We start from the raw sequence: 16,735 nt of genomic DNA, 5'->3' as shown, positions 1-16,735 counted from the left end.
CGTGAATGATTGGCCCTTCAAAACTCTCCTCTATTATCTGCAGATGGGATGACGAACCATCTTTCATTTGGAGTCAAGTCTTTATTGCGGCGATTCAGGGTTAAGGATCACCTGTCCATAACCCTAAGAGACCACCTGTCTCTGACCCCCCCCCCCCCACACACACACACACACACACACATTTACATGCAGACAGTTCCGTTTTGCACAGACACAACTCTCTCCATGTCATTGCTTACCGTTCTGAATGTCCAATATGTGGTGTTTGTCCAACATCCAGCCCCCCATTGTGGAGGCATCCAGTTCGTAGCCTTGTAACGCCGCCGTCCTCTTCTCCCAGAGCACCACATCAAGGCAGGACTCATATTCATATCCCACTGACACTGCAAGTCATAATGGCAGACACACACACACACACACACACACACACACACACACACACACACCCACACCTCATGGTGAGCAAGGCTGCAACCTCCTCACCTGATGATGCCTATGGAAGTGACTATGAAGGTAATGAGGCCTGGAGTCTACAAGACATTCAGCACTCCTTGTGCTTTTTGCTCTATTTGTGGTTTGTGATGCTTCTCCATGATTGTGTAATTTCCTCCAGCTGGGATGTTTCAGAAGGCCCATGGGGTTTCTGCCTTTCACCTGCACAATTTGTGCGTGATTCCTCGCCTCTCGTTACTCTGTTTTATCATTCATGAATGCACAAAAAAAAACTGCTGATATGAATAATTGAAGCAATGAAAGCAGAGATCGGCTGCGTTATTGTAAACGCCATAATGGCTGAGATTTGGTTGCGAGCACATGCCATAAATGAGTCCTGCAGATTGTCTCATCAGTGATGCTTTTCACTGGAAGATGGTCTCAGCAGTGATGCTTTTCACTGGAAGATGAGACCTTTTGTGTTCAAGCATGAAAGCACTGTGACTTATTTAAAATAAATAATGAAAAAAAAACGTGTAGGTGTGTTTATTTTAGCCTATCACCTCTCCAGAGATTCCCATGAGTTCCTGTTGCCTGGCAACTAATAAGCTATAAGTACAAGTGATGTAGTTTGTAATAAACAATACAACTTCAAAAAAGATTGCACAGGATTACATTAGCACTATTAATTTATGTATGATCAAATAAAGTATTTGTTGAAGATTGTCATCATGTTTGTATTACAATTGTAATTATTGACTCTCCCTACTGGAATTTTACAGGCCACTGCCTCACAGGCAATATTTTATTCAGTGCACCGCTGCTGAAATATTATACATGCAAAACAAAGAAGTCAGCAAAAGAGCAGTGGCCTTCAAAAATGCAGCAGTCTGGGATTTCAAGATTTCACACCACCTGCTAAATCTTTATTACATACGGTAACAAAAGATGTCCCCGGCTAAATAACCCTCAATTTAAAAATAAAATCAATTTTCGGAGTTGAACTAAGGTTCATCGCCTGAAGACAAAGCAAAGATCCGATACTGGAGCTACCCTTGCACGACATTTATCTTCAGACAGCAGCCTCACAGCGGGAGACTCACCCACAGCTTCTGCCAGGCCGAAGACCTTCTGGTTGTAGGCGTCTGTTTTATCCCAGATGAAAGTGTAGGAGAGGTCAGGGAAGGCAGGGAAAGACTTCTGGAACTGTCGGCCCATGACGGCCACCATCAGGTGGACTTTCATCAGGCCAAAGGGGAGACGGTCCTGGGTCAGCAGCACCTTGAGGATGGGCTTGTAGCCAGCTGCCCTGGAGCTCAGGTAGACCAGGTTGAGGTCACTACCTGGTATGGCCACTTGCTCATGAAGGACCTGGGATTTTAATTAGCAGTCAGACTGATGCCAAAAACACGGAGCGGAGCAGGCAGATGGAAGTCAGGGATTTGACACATTTAAACGGAATGTGACACGGTCTGCTGAAAGAGGTAACAAGTAGGCAAGCGTGATACTTCCATAACCTGTGAAAAACTGAAAAGTGACCTTGGCCTACTTGATTATACCCAAAACACCAGTCCCTGTCACAAATGGATAGTCTTTAAATGTGTCACTCCTCCTACTAATTACACCATATTACACAGTTTTACATTTGATCATTTTGTCATTCAGTTGAATGCAACATGCCATGCATGGGAAATGTGGCTAGAGTTAGAGAACAACAGTCATACAGTCATGAAAGGTACCGATTGATAAGTCCAAAGTGTTTGACAAAACAAAATCACTCCTAAGTGTCATGTGTGCAAAATATTATCAATAGGTTCTTACAAACAACGTCATCTAATTACAGTGGGGATAATAAATTAATTATTTGCATAGAAATTCACTCATATTGGAATGGCACCACTATAACACTTGACACCTCTTACTCCCATTTCTCCACCACAGTCCCAATTCTTGACCAGGTTTCACCTCAAACTGAGGCTGCAGTCACACTGCAGTTGGAAGTGACATGTGACACAGATCTGATGTCTAATGTCTAGTGTCAACCGCAAAAAGCTGCATGGAGTCACATTCCGCAAGTCGGAATTTTGAACTCCAATTGAGGCAGGCAACCTCCATTCAACTTGTGTTTGAACCTTTGAATCAGAATTGGTCAGTGTTGCTGTGAGACAATTGAAGCCTTTGTGGAGATGTCTCATTTCAGTCAAGGCACATTCCATGATGAAATGGAAGTGTGGAAGTGAAGATACAACAAAGTTATGAAGTCTTTGTGTTCATATTGGTATCAGATTTTTTTTTTTTATAGATATTAACGGTCATTCATAAAAATCAGCTGTGGTGTGACAGCAGGCAGCCTAAAGGTCAGCCAGGTTTCTCCTGTGGCTCTTGTCTCACCTGGGTCTCAGGGATGATGGGACTGTCCTCTGGGGAGGTCTTGTAAAGGGTGGAGAGGGGCGTGGCCAGGATGAGGGGGCGGGGCCTGCTCAGACCGGTCAGGTAGCAGCTGGGGATGTCGTTCTCGTCCCTCTTCATCACCACTGTGTCCATTACATGGAAAACGTTCCAGGGAACCCACACCGTGCGGTGCAGCGTGGGGAACGGGGCGCGCTCGTAACTTAGAGTCAAAGAGGCGCCACCGTTGGCCAGCAGGTCAAACCTTCAAACACCATGAAATGAAAAGATGTGAGGCGACAGCCACTGGTAACACAAACTGTGTCATTTGGCAAAATGTATTCAGTACTACTATCTACAGAACTTTTTCTTCAAGTTTTCACATTTCCCCCCATTTTCTCTCCAGTTGTACTTGGCCAATGCCCCTGCTGTCCTAGTCGTTGCTCCACCCCCTCTGCTGATCTGGGGAGAGTTGTAGACTAGCACATGCTTCTTCCGGTACATACATTACATGCAGTTGGCAGCTACTTCTTTTCACCTGACAGCGAGGAGTTTCGCCGGTAGGACATAGCACATGGAAGGATCACGCTATTCCCTCCAGTTCCCCTACCCCCCGAACAGGTGCCCCGACCAACCAGAGGCAACCAGGACACATCCCCTTAATCCGGCTTCCCCCCCGCAGACTTGGCCAATTGTGCCAGTATGGATGCCAAGCCGGGGGTAACACGGGGTCTCGAACCTGCGACCCTCATGTTGGTAGGCAGGGAATCTACTGCTGCACTACCCGGACGCCCTATCTGCAGAGCTTTTGAGTGCAAACTAAAAATCCTTAACTTATCATATTCTAAAACTTCTCAAGTTGACAAAGCCTGATGATGTCTTTTCAATGGAAGAGAGCAGTTTTCCCTATCAAGTGTCTTCTCTCTAAGCACTTGGATCACTGGATCCAATGTATGACTTTTGTTTAACCAAGCATGGTGTGAGAAGACACTTAAGACTTGAATTTGTTTTGGAGTCTTGGCTTCATTTCTCCGGTGAACTGGTTTTAATTAGCACCACACTGCACAGGGTAAAAACTACTGGTTTGGAAATGAAGGGCACGTCTTTGAAGTGCTGCTCTATATATTCGGCTAGCTCCACTACGCAGGGGGCGTTAGCTCCACTACCCAGGGGGGGAAGCATCTTGTGTGGTGGTGACATTGCATGCAGTCACATGCACAAAAGCTTACACACCCATACACTCAAATGCATATGCACATCTCTCACACACACACAGACACTCACACACACACACACGCCCACAACTCACATGCCAACTGCCAAGCTGTGCAGCTGACCTGAAACCAGTGCCTCCTCAAGCTCTCTCCTCTCCACCATCCACTTTTGGCAGTGGGAGGCTCACAGCTGCAAGAGGCCAGGCTTTGATGGCCCCCCCCCACACACACACACACACACACACACACACACACACACACACACACACACACACACAGCCCTCCTCTCTTAACACCCTGAGCGGATCTGTTGGCTAACCAAGTGTGATTATCCCCTACCATTTATCATGCTCCATGTCGGAAGAGTTACAGGGCGGAATATGTGAAGAAATGAGCTAATCCACAGCTATCTGGGGACCCTACTGCCAAGGGTTGCGCTTCATAATAATAGCTGTACAATTCTCCGCCACTCATAAGCCTTTTATTTCATTCTGGCAACACATAAACAACACAGCTCCTTTCTGGTTCATGAGTGAGTGAATATCTCTGACAACTTTCCGCAAAATGAAGTTCCTAATCGTGGATTCCTTCTCCAGAATGTATGTGTGACATACAGTACATTTCTATTGTATGTGTGACACACAGTACATTTGTATTTGTATGTGTGACATACATTACATTTGTATTTGTATGTGTGACATACAGTACATTTGTATTTGTATGTGTGACATACATTACATTTGTATTTGTATGTGTGACATACAGTACATTTGTATTTGTATGTGTGACATACAGTACATTTGTATTTGTATGTGTGACATACAGTACATTTGTATTTGTATGTGTGACATACAGTACATTTCTATTGTATGTGTGACACACAGTACATTTGTATTTGTATGTGTGACATACATTACATTTGTATTTGTATGTGTGACATACAGTACATTTGTATTTGTATGTGTGACATACATTACATTTGTATTTGTATGTGTGACATACAGTACATTTGTATTTGTATGTGTGACATACAGTACATTTGTATTTGTATGTGTGACATACAGTACATTTGTATTTGTATGTGTGACATACAGTACATTTGTATTTGTATGTGTGACATACATTACATTTGTATTTGTATGTGTGACATACATTACATTTGTATTTGTATGTGTGACATACAGTACATTTGTATTTGTATGTGTGACATACAGTACATTTGTATTGTATGTGTGACATACCGGTACATTACATTTGTATTGTATGTGTGACATACAGTACATTTGTATTGTATGTGTGACATACAGTACATTTGTATTGTATGTGTGACATACAGTACATTTGTATTGTATGTGTGACATACAGTACATTTGTATTTGTATGTGTGACATACAGTACATTTGTATTGTATGTGTGACATACAGTACATTTGTATTTGTATGTGTGACATACAGTACATTTGTATTGTATGTGTGACATACAGTACATGTGTATTGTATGTGTGACATACAGTACATTTGTATTGTATGTGTGACATACATTACATTTGTATTTGTATGTGTGACATACAGTACATTTGTATTTGTATGTGTGACATACAGTACATTTGTATTTGTATGTGTGACATACAGTACATTTGTATTGTATGTGTGACATACAGTACATTTGTATTTGTATGTGTGACATACAGTACATTTGTATTGTGTGTTTGCACACCATTATGATGCAGTAATAGCGGGAGAAGGTTTGACTACACTGCGGGCAGATTGATTCTACCATTCCTGATGCAATGCATTTTAAACAGCCTTGTTCAAAATGGCCTCCACCACTGTGACATTTGCTTGAGGAATTGTTGTAGGGCACAATGTGCTGGGCTGCTGTTTCGATTTGCGAGCACTTTTTGGAGAAGTGCCATGACGACTCTCCTGCTGGTGGACAACTCTTTCTGTTTTATTTTAAATTCTTCGGTAGCACTCTGGGCTCTGCACACCACACCATGAATACAGTGGGTGTGAGGGGCAAAGGTCACACAGCCTACAACAGTGTACTTAAGTTTATCCGGACATGTGCTTGTTGTGTGTATCATATTTCACCTGCTTCCTGTATGTATGTATGCGTGCACAGAGACACACTTACATGCCGTCTTGTCGTGTCACGGTGTAGCCGTACTCCGGGTAGTGCAGGAACGACACGTTGACTCCAATCAGCGGCGTGGCGTCTCCCGTGAGGACCTGACCCCGGATGATTGACGCCAGGCTGCGCGGGTAAACAAACACAGAGAGAGGGCGCCAAGTCAACAAACAAACGCCAGCCGCCAGCAACAAGCGGCCACGACATCACCGCCGCTAAACAGCTGTTGTCCCATCGCCAAGGTTACGAGCGGAGGAGTCTGATTTACTGACCGTTAGAAAAACACACACGTCGGCTACGCTACTCGAGAAAACAGCCACCTGACGACCAAGATCCTTTTAAAAGCCCATAACTCAATGTGATGAGGTTTTTACAGATACTGAGGGACGTTCAGATTTAGCGGGTCGCCTTGTGCAAATAATGCAACATTGATATTCTGCAAGGATGCCAGCTAGGATACAAATGATCTTATACTTAAGCCTGTTTTGTGTGAAAGTAGTATTATGCAGAGACCACATGCAGAAGACTGTTTTTCTAAGCCTTGTATTGCTTTGAGGGCAATTCAGTTTGCAAGGCCAGCACAGAAAACCATGTGTGTCACAGACGTATACAACACATTATCTCGCCAACAAGATTCACAGTTATATTATTAGTCTGCTAAGTTAAAGCCAACTCAGTAAATTAAGTGTATAATACACACAGCAGATGGGCAGCATATCAAACATTTGTGTTAAACGGCATTCACAGTATTGTTAATATCAGCCTGACCTCATGGATATGAGAATTTCCTCCCTAAAAATCTTATTTTCAAGGTGTGATTGCTGCTTACAAAAACAACTTTTGTCTCATACCCAAGTCTTGCGGTTGCTAGTGTGATACATGTCTGTGCTTAACACTTATGATGAAAGCTAGTGAATCAGCCAGGGAATTGAGTTTAACCGGACTCTTCAACTCGGTTACAGATACCTTCTTGATGTGAGACATGGCACATCTCGGTGGCTGCCAAGTGTCGTCAAGAGGCACTTTATGAGAATTCAAAACAATGAATGCAACGCTCGAGGTCTCGAAGAATACGGAAAAGAATAGCGCCGGGGAAAAAATCAATACAAATGATTGGCCACAGCACTCTAGAGAGGTGAATTCGTAAACAGGGTACATGTGCAAACAGGATCTGACCGTAAGCTATATAGACATTAAAGATAGTATCCAGCAGGGAAACAGTCAAAAAAAAGTCGTGTTTTCTTTTTCCTTTTCCTTTTACGGTCTGGGGAGAAAGTGATATGCCCCCATTTTTAAACCTTTATTTATCTGGGAAAGGCTTGCTGAGCATATATTACATCCTCCTTCCCACCACACTCCATCCTCCTCCCCACCACACTCTGTTCCATTTGTACACTTACACACATTCACACCGGGGAGCTGCCAAGTACAACCAGTCTCCTACTGCTGGCCGAGCAGCAGCTCCACTGCAGGTGTGTGGGGGAGGATTAAATGTTCGCCTTAGGGCACCTCCTTAGGGCACCTCGCTGGTACAGTAGTTACTGTGGCATAGTTAGTTACTTACTGACATGCCACATTTGAAGGGAGGGCAAAGACAATGCGATATTTCCTCATCATCAACATTGAATCAATCTCCACTTCCTCCAGCGTGCGTGGTGCAGCATTTTGAAACAGTCTCCTCTCTGCCTTTGTCACTGGCGGCGAATGTGAGAAAAAGATGTCTCATTTGGCCACGTTATCTCCAGGTCATTACGGATATGCGACGGGCATGATCAACAGCTTGAGCAGCTCTTATTTCCTTCCCGTTACACGCGGAGCATGAGCATCCTCCATTCTTTATTTACCGTCTGGGGGGGGGGGGAGAAGGCCACTTAAAGAGCTCGGCGAAGGTTCGCTGCTCGTCTTCTCCCGCTGTCTCTCGATTAATCTTTTGAGAGCCAGGCCGATGCTACGAGAGCCGAGCTGACCCCCGAGCCAACGCCAAGTCGCACCACCTGCCGTAACCCCGCAGATGAATCATATCATGTGTGCATTCTTATCCGTCATTGTCTCAAGGCGGCTGTGAGAAACACCATTTGAAAAACCCAGTGGGAGACTTGTGTGGGGACATGCGATATGGCTGAGGGACAGAAAAAAAAGAAAAAAAGACCCACTAAACCACAACACGTTCTCTGTGCCGTACCAGGCAAGAGTTTACCGCTGAGTTCTGAAACCTGACCAGACTATGAAATCTGTTCTCTTTTCCTCCGCCTAATGGCTTCTTAACAGAGGAGGAAATGAATGACCTCTAACTCATTTCCCTTCTCTTTACCGTCAGATATGAGATGCTGAACGATGACACAAAACAGCCACTACTGCTGCTGCTGGAACACTTGATTCTCTTCTGGCATTATTCCAGCACTTCGGGCATTTTTTTCCCCCACATACTGTAAACTCTGTCAATACTGTAAAATGATTCACCCTATCACCTCAAAAACATGTTGCAAAAATATCTATGGCTCTCCGAACAAATTACACTTTAGATTATTGGATGACTGTTGCAATTAAACCCACTTAGCCACATTGTTTTGTTTCGTGTAGGCAGGGGTTGAACTCTCTTCCTCCGTAAAGTACCTCGAAAGGCAATTAATGTTGTCAAACTGAGTGCTATGCATGTTTGCGGAGTTTCTAAAATGCACCGTGATGTTTTTGTACTATAAAACTAACTTCTACAAGGAGATAAAAATGCAAATGGATATTTGGAGCTACAGAGCTACAGTAATGCCTCCGCCAGACACGGAATCCACAGTAAGCTGAAGACAATGAGGATGAGGATTACTGAGAACCCGACTGGGGGAAGAATTGCCTCATTCTATATTTTCAGTAAAGCATGCTATTTACATAAGGATTACTTTAAACTATTGGAGGAAATAGTCCTAAAGCCTTCTGCACACAGTTGACAATCATTTTCCTCTCCATCAGTCACAAAACAAACCCTGAACACATGTGAGAGTGCATTGAGGTTTCGGTGAAAAATGCAATTCTGGCTGCTCCGTGGGAAAATTGATATATCCTGCTGGTTTATTTATTGTGTGCAGTCTTCTTTTGCTTTTACGTCAAATGAGGATGAATTTGGGTCATTTCTTTGTCAATGTTGAACACCCTGGGACCCGTTTCTAGCCTACCTCGATGAGGTTAGGGGCGACGGGTGACTCGCCCAGCTGGTTTCTCATGGACCCCTTGCATGGGATCCCATGCACAACATCTATATCTATACAATTTAGAATGTGGGGAATGTTTGTTTGTTTAAAGTTCTGTGTTCGGCCACAGCTATGCCGTTTTAAGTGCGATCGGGCTGAAACTTTCAGGGTGTGTAAAGGGCACCCGTGCAGTTGTGTTCTTTGTGGAGCCCAGGAAGAAGAGTTGTGGCACAGAAGGGGATAGTAGTATATCAATTAATTGTCACTGTTGGTCGAATTTTTGTTGAAATATCTTAAACCTAGTCATGGCCATTGACCTGCAAAACACAAAAAGCTGTTACTGTTGTTTGACTTTGTAATGCAGTGGTGTCTTAACCCATTGATACCTGATGCATCATTTGTGTGTGTATCCCTTTAAGACCGTGTCTTAAAGGGATACACACACAAATGAGGGATATACGCGCAAGTGTCAGTGATATACACTGCATCAGGTATCAATGGGTTAACTCCTTATAGGATCTCTGCGTTGGGCCTGATTTCACTGTGGTTGTCTGTTTCAAGGTAGAATAAAACTCTCACTAATGCATCTTAACTTTTAAAGTGTGTAAGCCTGAACTGCTACAGTACACTTAATGACAAAATAATAAGATCAAAAAATGAAGTGTGAAATCTGAGGTTTCCAATGCAAAAAAAGAAGATAGTCTCTCAACTTGCTGCACTCCCCATGCCCCCCGTCTCTTGATCTAAGAAACGTAATCCTCATAATTTGATCGCATAAGGACTGTTTTAGCAAAGAACAAACTCATCCTTAAGATACTTAATCTTTGCCAGAAAAGATAACATCTGCTTGTGGCAACAAAGACAACGAGACGTGAGATTCTTTGAAGTTTCAGAGGAGTTGCACAAACACAGGTGTCTCTCCTGATTGGAAATGAGCCGGCGCCAGCTAGCGTGATGCAAATGATTAAAAGTGCTGTCAGTAAAGTCATGAAGCTGCTCACCTGCTGTTGAACGGGTTATCCCCGGGTACCACATGAGGGCCACCGGGACCGATCAAGAAGCTGACGCGGTCGTAGAAGGACTTGGCGGGGGGCTGGGCAGCGGCCGGGCCTTGGCCCTGGCCCTGGCCGGCGATGGCAGCGGGGTCGGGCGAGCCGCGACAGTACGTCTGACCCTGGCAGGCCACTTGAGTGCAGCAGTCTGGGTCCATGCAGTCGACCAGCCCATCTGGAACACAGGAGAGACAAGTCAGGACAGGAGAGACAAGTCAGGACAGGAGAGACAGTCAGGACAGGAGAGACAGTCAGGACAGGAGAGACAGTCAGGACAGGAGAGACAGTCAGGACAGGAGAGACAGTCAGGACAGGAGAGACAGTCAGGACAGGAGAGACAAGTCAGGACAGGGAGGGAAATGTAAATGACCTTATCGTGTCGAGCTCCGGTGCCCCTTAACAACTTCAACTCAAGTTAATTAAAGTGACAGGCAGCAAAGTATGAAGTATTTAAAAAGTCTGTCACCTAATATGAACTCTGTCTTAGCAAAAGTTCTGCAAAGATGTTGATTAGGGCGATGAATTAATTAGAAATCAGTTTCAGGACTGGGTAGTACAAAGGTTACAGTCAGTGAAATACAATATAGCGCTGTGCTTACAGCTGCAATCGACAGCTTTTCATCATCTGCTGCACATTTTAAGATCAATTGTTTTACAATCTGCTCTCTGACAACATTTGCATAATGTCAGTGATGTTGAATGTATAATTGATTTGTTTTGTTTGTTTGCACTCTCACTTGAGGCGCCACATCGAAGAAGACGTGTTCTAGTAGCTATTGCTCGTTCTTACCTCCCTCGTTATCCTTGCCGTCGGAGCAGAGCGTTTCCGTGGCGACGTCGCAGCCCAGCCCTCTCCACCCTGATTGGCAGATGCAGTGCCAGACGTTCTGATCCAGGACGCACCTCCCGTTGTTGTTGCACAGACCCGGGCAGCCGTCTGTCGACACATTGTGTATCCGTCAAACACCCGGGCCAATCACAACGGGTCAAACAGTGGAGGGGGGGGGGGGGGGGAGGGGGAGGGAGGGAGGGGACAAGAGCAGGGTGGTTTATACTGGACGGGGGCAAAGGAGGGACAAAAATGATAAAAGACAGTATCGGGTGAACATACAGTACAATACACCTCTGACAGGACTGGGGGATGGGGGGAAGAGGGGGGGGGGGGGGGAGGAGTCATTGTCGTTTCACATGAGCTTCAGGAAGCTGCGCAGCTACTGCAGCCAATGGGAGGGCAGGAGGGAAATGGCTGAAATCTGTTTATTCACTGTTAATACCGCTGTGCCAATGGGATGGTGCAAATCATACGGCTGCGTTGAGAGAGAAAAAAAAAATCCACTCCAATTTTGGGTGGTTTTCATATTTAAAATGATGGTTTGCACGATGGTTTATGAGTTACAGTAAGATAACACTAGTCGCACGGAATGTGTCACTTTAAAATCAATGTCTTGTCTTTTTGGAGATACTGTACACGTGGCTTTCATCTGACAACAGCAAAGGTAAATGAGCAACGGGCCCATAGCGAGTTCAACACAGGTGTTTTGAGGCACTCATGTGAAGTAACAGCAACTTCAAAGGGAAAAAAGGCAAGTACATCCTGTATGTAAATAGGAGTGTGGGAGGGTTTTCGATCTAGAGTCTCTCCACATTTACAACACAGAGCATTTTGTTGCCAGATCGCATTCCTTTTAGGGAGGGTGAGACAGAGAGAGCCCAAACAGAACTAACCACACCGGTGTTGTTGGTGTTCAATCTGGCAGACACAGGGACTTGAGACAGGGGAGAAGGAGGGACCGTGGAGTTGAGACAGGGGAGAAGAAGGGACCGTGGTGGAGTTTGCGTGAGGCTGGTTCAGACGGACAGGGGATGAGGGGACATACAGTATCGGGGGGGAGCGGGACCACAGCAGGTAACATTATGATCGACTGGGACATAGGACAGGTGTATATACGCCGTGCTAGGGAAGACAGAGAGCAGGGAGGGATTGTTTGTGACAATCTCCCTTAAGGGGGGGTGGGGGGGTGGTAGTGGTTCAATTTACCTTTATATCCTATCTTGACTGCTCCTATTACACAACCGAGGAAAGGGAAAACATTTGGAAAAGAAAATTACTTATCTCTGTGGTGGCAGAAGGTCTAAGACTGACAAACACATTCTCTGATTGTAACTTACAGGGAGCACACAAAGTGGGAGCTGTTGTACCTGCCAGCTTGTGGTAAATATCTGCAGGGAAGCTGGAGGGGGAGTTTTTCCTCAGGTGACTGTATCTTCGTGAAGGCAACACACATTTTGGCCTCCGGTTCTAATTTCAAGCTCTTCAGCGTGCGTGTAAGTCACAGTTGTTACGCTGATTGGGGGGGTGAGAAGCTAACGCTAAGTATGAATGACAGGATTTGACTGATGCTACTGGCAGAGAAAGGTAAGCGGTGAGCTCGCTCGCTTCTCGCCCAGAAGGGGGAGTTCAAATGCTTTGAGTAACAGCAGCCAAAAATAACTAGGTGGTGTTCACTTGGATCAGAGGACATTTGGCATGAAGAGTATAATTTCTAGAGTGAAATGAGAACGTTAAAGTGTGTTTGTTTTTTTTACCTGATACTCTGGAGTCCAGGGCTAGACAAGTAAGCCGAGAGGGAGTTGGAGAAAGAGACAGAGACAGATAAGCAGGCAGACAGACAGACAGACAGACGGACGGACGGACGGACGGACATAAAATAGAAACGAGAACGAATATAAGTAGGAGTTAGGCAAAGACATACAGAACAGCGGAAACACAAATAGAAAAGGAGAGCAAGTGTGTGAGAGAGAGAGGAGAGATGCTGCAGACAATAGATCCGTAGTTGAATGTAGGAAAGAAAATCCAGTATTTGGCAAATTGTAAGTGAAGAGGTTAATGAAAGGAGCTAACGATTAATCAGAATAATAAAAGCTTCCATGGTAAAGAGACTAGACGTGTCTGTCCAAGCACCTAGCATGGTGCCTATATGTCTACATACAGTATGAGGCAATACAAATTAGAGCTGGGCAATATATACATATTATATATCAATATCGTGATATGAGACTAGATATCGTATTATCGCGATATGGCATACGTGTTGTCTTTCCCTGGTTTTAAAGGCTGCATTACAGTAAAGTGATGTCATTTTCCTTATCACACTGTTCTAGCTGTTCTATTATTTGCCTTTACCCACTTAGTCACTATATTCACATTACTGATAAGTTATCAAAAATCTCATTGTGTAAATATTTGGCGAAAGCACCGGTAGTCAGGGAAGGAAACCCTGTCTTTGCATTTTATTTGGATCACAGTCTTGTCTTAATAAAAGTCGGCTTGCCTTTACATCTGAATGTTTTAGCCCACTTTGTAGACAACACAGAGATACATATTTGTTGTATCGCCATTCAGCATAAAAATACTGAGATATAATTGTTGGTCCATATCGCCCAGCCCTAACACACAGAAATTAATCTTAACATCTTAGGCTGAATAAAATATTCATCGTTAACGCTCTCCATCTGTGGTTGAGACACTAACACAAAGACCAAACATACTGTGTGTCTCTTGATTTCAGAGTCTTTGATTTTGCTCTGCAGGACGACTGGGACTGTGGTGTGTGTGAGAGCCAGCTTCATCTGCGTCGGCTTCAAACACACTGTCTGCTCGTCACAAGTATGTATGCGCATTGTCCTTCTGATAAGAATACATCACGCAGCCGCAAACTAAACACCCCCACAGACACACACACACACACACACACACACACCCCCCCCCCCCCCCCCCCACACACACACACACACACACCATTTTTTTTTTCCAATTTTGCCATCATCCCCACTTCATTGAGTCCAACCAAAAGGCACAGCGCTGAAGCCACAGAACACTACGACGAATCAGGAACACCTTAATGGTAAAGTGCAGCGCTGAGAAGGCAATGAGAACGGGTTAAGCCTTGCATATGAAAACAGGATCTGGGATGCCGGCGACAATAGCTCGGCCGAGGAAGTCCCTCCATTCAAGTCGTGGCCATGTAATGTGATTAAAGGGCGCTTTGTGCAAATGGCAGTTATTCAGGGTTTTGAAAGAGGAAATAAGCTCCCAGTTCTCTAAGAAAAGGTAAAGTGCTGCTTATTCAACGCCACTGCATCCAATGCAAGGAATTACTTTCCTGACGGGGGTCTTAAACAGGAAGGAAGAAAGAGAAAAGGGGACGGCGGCGTAGTCGGCAGCACTCAGGAGGGAAAGATTAATAAGATCAGGAATGTGACCCCGGCCAACGCTCGCTCGCTGCAATCTCTCCTCCCTCAGAGATGGCGTTGGGCTCTGCTGCACGGGGGAGTGCTGCTGAACCTCAGACTCAGAGATGGCGTTGGGCTCTGCTGCACGGGGGAGTGCTGCTGAACCTCAGACTCAGAGATGGCGTTGGGCTCTGCTGCACGGGGGAGTGCTGCTGATCCTCAGACTCAGAGATGGCGTTGGGCTCTGCTGCACGGGGGAGTGCTGCTGATCCTCAGACTCAGAGATGGCGTTGGGCTCTGCTGCACGGGGGAGTGCTGCTGATCCTCAGACTCAGAGATGGCATTGGGCTCTGCATGGGGGAGTGCTGCTGAACCTCAGACTCAGAGATGGCATTGGGCTCTGCATGGGGGAGTGCTGCTGATCTTCAGACTCAGAGATGGCGTTGGGCTCTGCACGGGGGAGTGCTGCTGATCCTCAGACTCAGAGATGGCATTGGGCTCTGCATGGGGGAGTGCTGCTGAACCTCAGACTCAGAGATGGCATTGGGCTCTGCATGGGGGAGTGCTGCTGATCCTCAGACTCAGAGATGGCATTGGGCTCTGCATGGGGGAGTGCTGCTGAACCTCAGACTCAGAGATGGCATTGGGCTCTGCATGGGGGAGTGCTGCTGATCCTCAGACTCAGAGATGGCGTTGGGCTCTGCACGGGGGAGTGCTGCTGACGAGAGAACTTGTAAATACATAATTAGGGTTTCAATAGCTTTGGAGAGCCGCAGCTTTGTTTCACCGGGAAGATGGCGTCACGGAGCGGCGGTTCGGGGGAGGTTGACGCTTGGGGGAATGCTACTTGACGCGGCGTGTCAGGGTTTAACTACGCGACCTCTGACCCCTCACCTGCAAAGGGTGAGGTGTCGAGGAAGTTTGGGCTAAAGGTCAATAGGAAGTGACATCTCAGAACTCATTATCCTCATTAATGCCGGCTGAAGTGCGGCCATTTCAGGAAAATTATATTCCAAAGAGGCCTTGTGCCGGCTCCTCTGCTCCCTCAATACCTGCCCTCGACTCGCTAATACAGCCGCAGCACTTCAGCTGGCAAAAAGGTGGAATATATAAATGGAGGACAGACAAAGAGACACAAAGTGGATGTTAGGCTGTTACAGAAAGAGAAAGATTCAAAGATTGGAGAAGGAAAGTGAAGGATAGCCAGCCAACATGGAGGAAACACCACATTTTTCTTTCTGTGGTTTCATACAAATACATGTCCGTTCTGCGATCTCTATTTTATTGTGTTTATCTTTTATTTAACCGGGTGAGCCCCATTGAGACTGAAATCTCTTTTTCAAGGGAGGCCTGGAAGGAGACTCTGCATTGACGATTGATATAATACAGCCGTGGTTCACTCGACACCCCGTTTCTCCTTGAACATTTGTTATATTTGATGCTGTAAACAGCCGCGGGCAGTTGGTCTTCCTAGAAAAAAAATCCAAGAAGGGATGCTTTCATGTTTTCACAAGCCACAACTGCTGCTTCGCTGTTTGTGCTTTCACGTTTTCACAAGCCACAACTGCTGCTTCGCTGTTTGTGCTTTCACGTTTTCACAAGCAACAACTGCTACTTCGCTGTTTGTTTGGAATCAACAGAAGAACTGGGTAGTTAGCACGGGCAGAGATAGATAGAACAAACAAAGAAAAGAGCGCCACCTACAGTACAGAAAGGAAAATACATCACAGTACTGGACACACTCTTTGATTGACAGGTGATCTCTGGGAAGAGCAGGGCAGCTTAGCACCAAATGGAGAGATTATTGTGTTCAGTCTAGAAGAAGAAGAAGAAGAAGAAGAAGAAGAAGAAGAAGAAGAAGAAGAAGAAGAAGAAGAAGAAGAAGAAGAAGAAGAAGACGTGTGTGTACTGTGTAAGTACGCATACACGCACACACGTGTGTGTTTGTTTGTTCAATTTTGTTCATTGATTGTGTTTATTTACAGTAGATCTAGCTAGACACGTTCCCTCTAAAGCCCTCTGAGACATGCTTGTGAATTACGGCTATATAACTTGAACTTGTGTCAACACGTATTGGATAGATGGAAAATCATGTGCTGCATAAGAA

The 16,735-nt window shown here is 45.3% G+C and overlaps 1 protein-coding gene across 1 annotated transcript in view; it reads right to left on the bottom strand.

Moving 5' to 3' along the window:
- LOC310789869 (teneurin-3) overlaps positions 1 to 16,735 on the bottom strand; it is a 174,680-nt gene that overhangs the window by 38,820 nt on the left and 119,125 nt on the right. The window contains exons 11-16 of the mRNA XM_083651572.1: positions 11,186 to 11,332; positions 10,345 to 10,570; positions 6,171 to 6,290; positions 2,824 to 3,085; positions 1,536 to 1,803; positions 240 to 383 (exon numbers count right to left, since the gene is read on the bottom strand). Of these exons, the coding sequence (XP_083507698.1) occupies positions 240 to 383; positions 1,536 to 1,803; positions 2,824 to 3,085; positions 6,171 to 6,290; positions 10,345 to 10,570; positions 11,186 to 11,332 (1,167 nt within the window). The remainder of the gene's footprint in view (positions 1 to 239; positions 384 to 1,535; positions 1,804 to 2,823; positions 3,086 to 6,170; positions 6,291 to 10,344; positions 10,571 to 11,185; positions 11,333 to 16,735) is intronic.

This window comes from Poromitra crassiceps (genome assembly GCF_964638095.1).
Source record: "Poromitra crassiceps genome assembly, chromosome: 15".
NCBI lineage: Eukaryota > Metazoa > Chordata > Actinopteri > Beryciformes > Melamphaidae > Poromitra > Poromitra crassiceps.
Note: the sequence above shows the minus strand (reverse complement) of the source record. Positions and strands in the feature narration are given on the sequence as shown.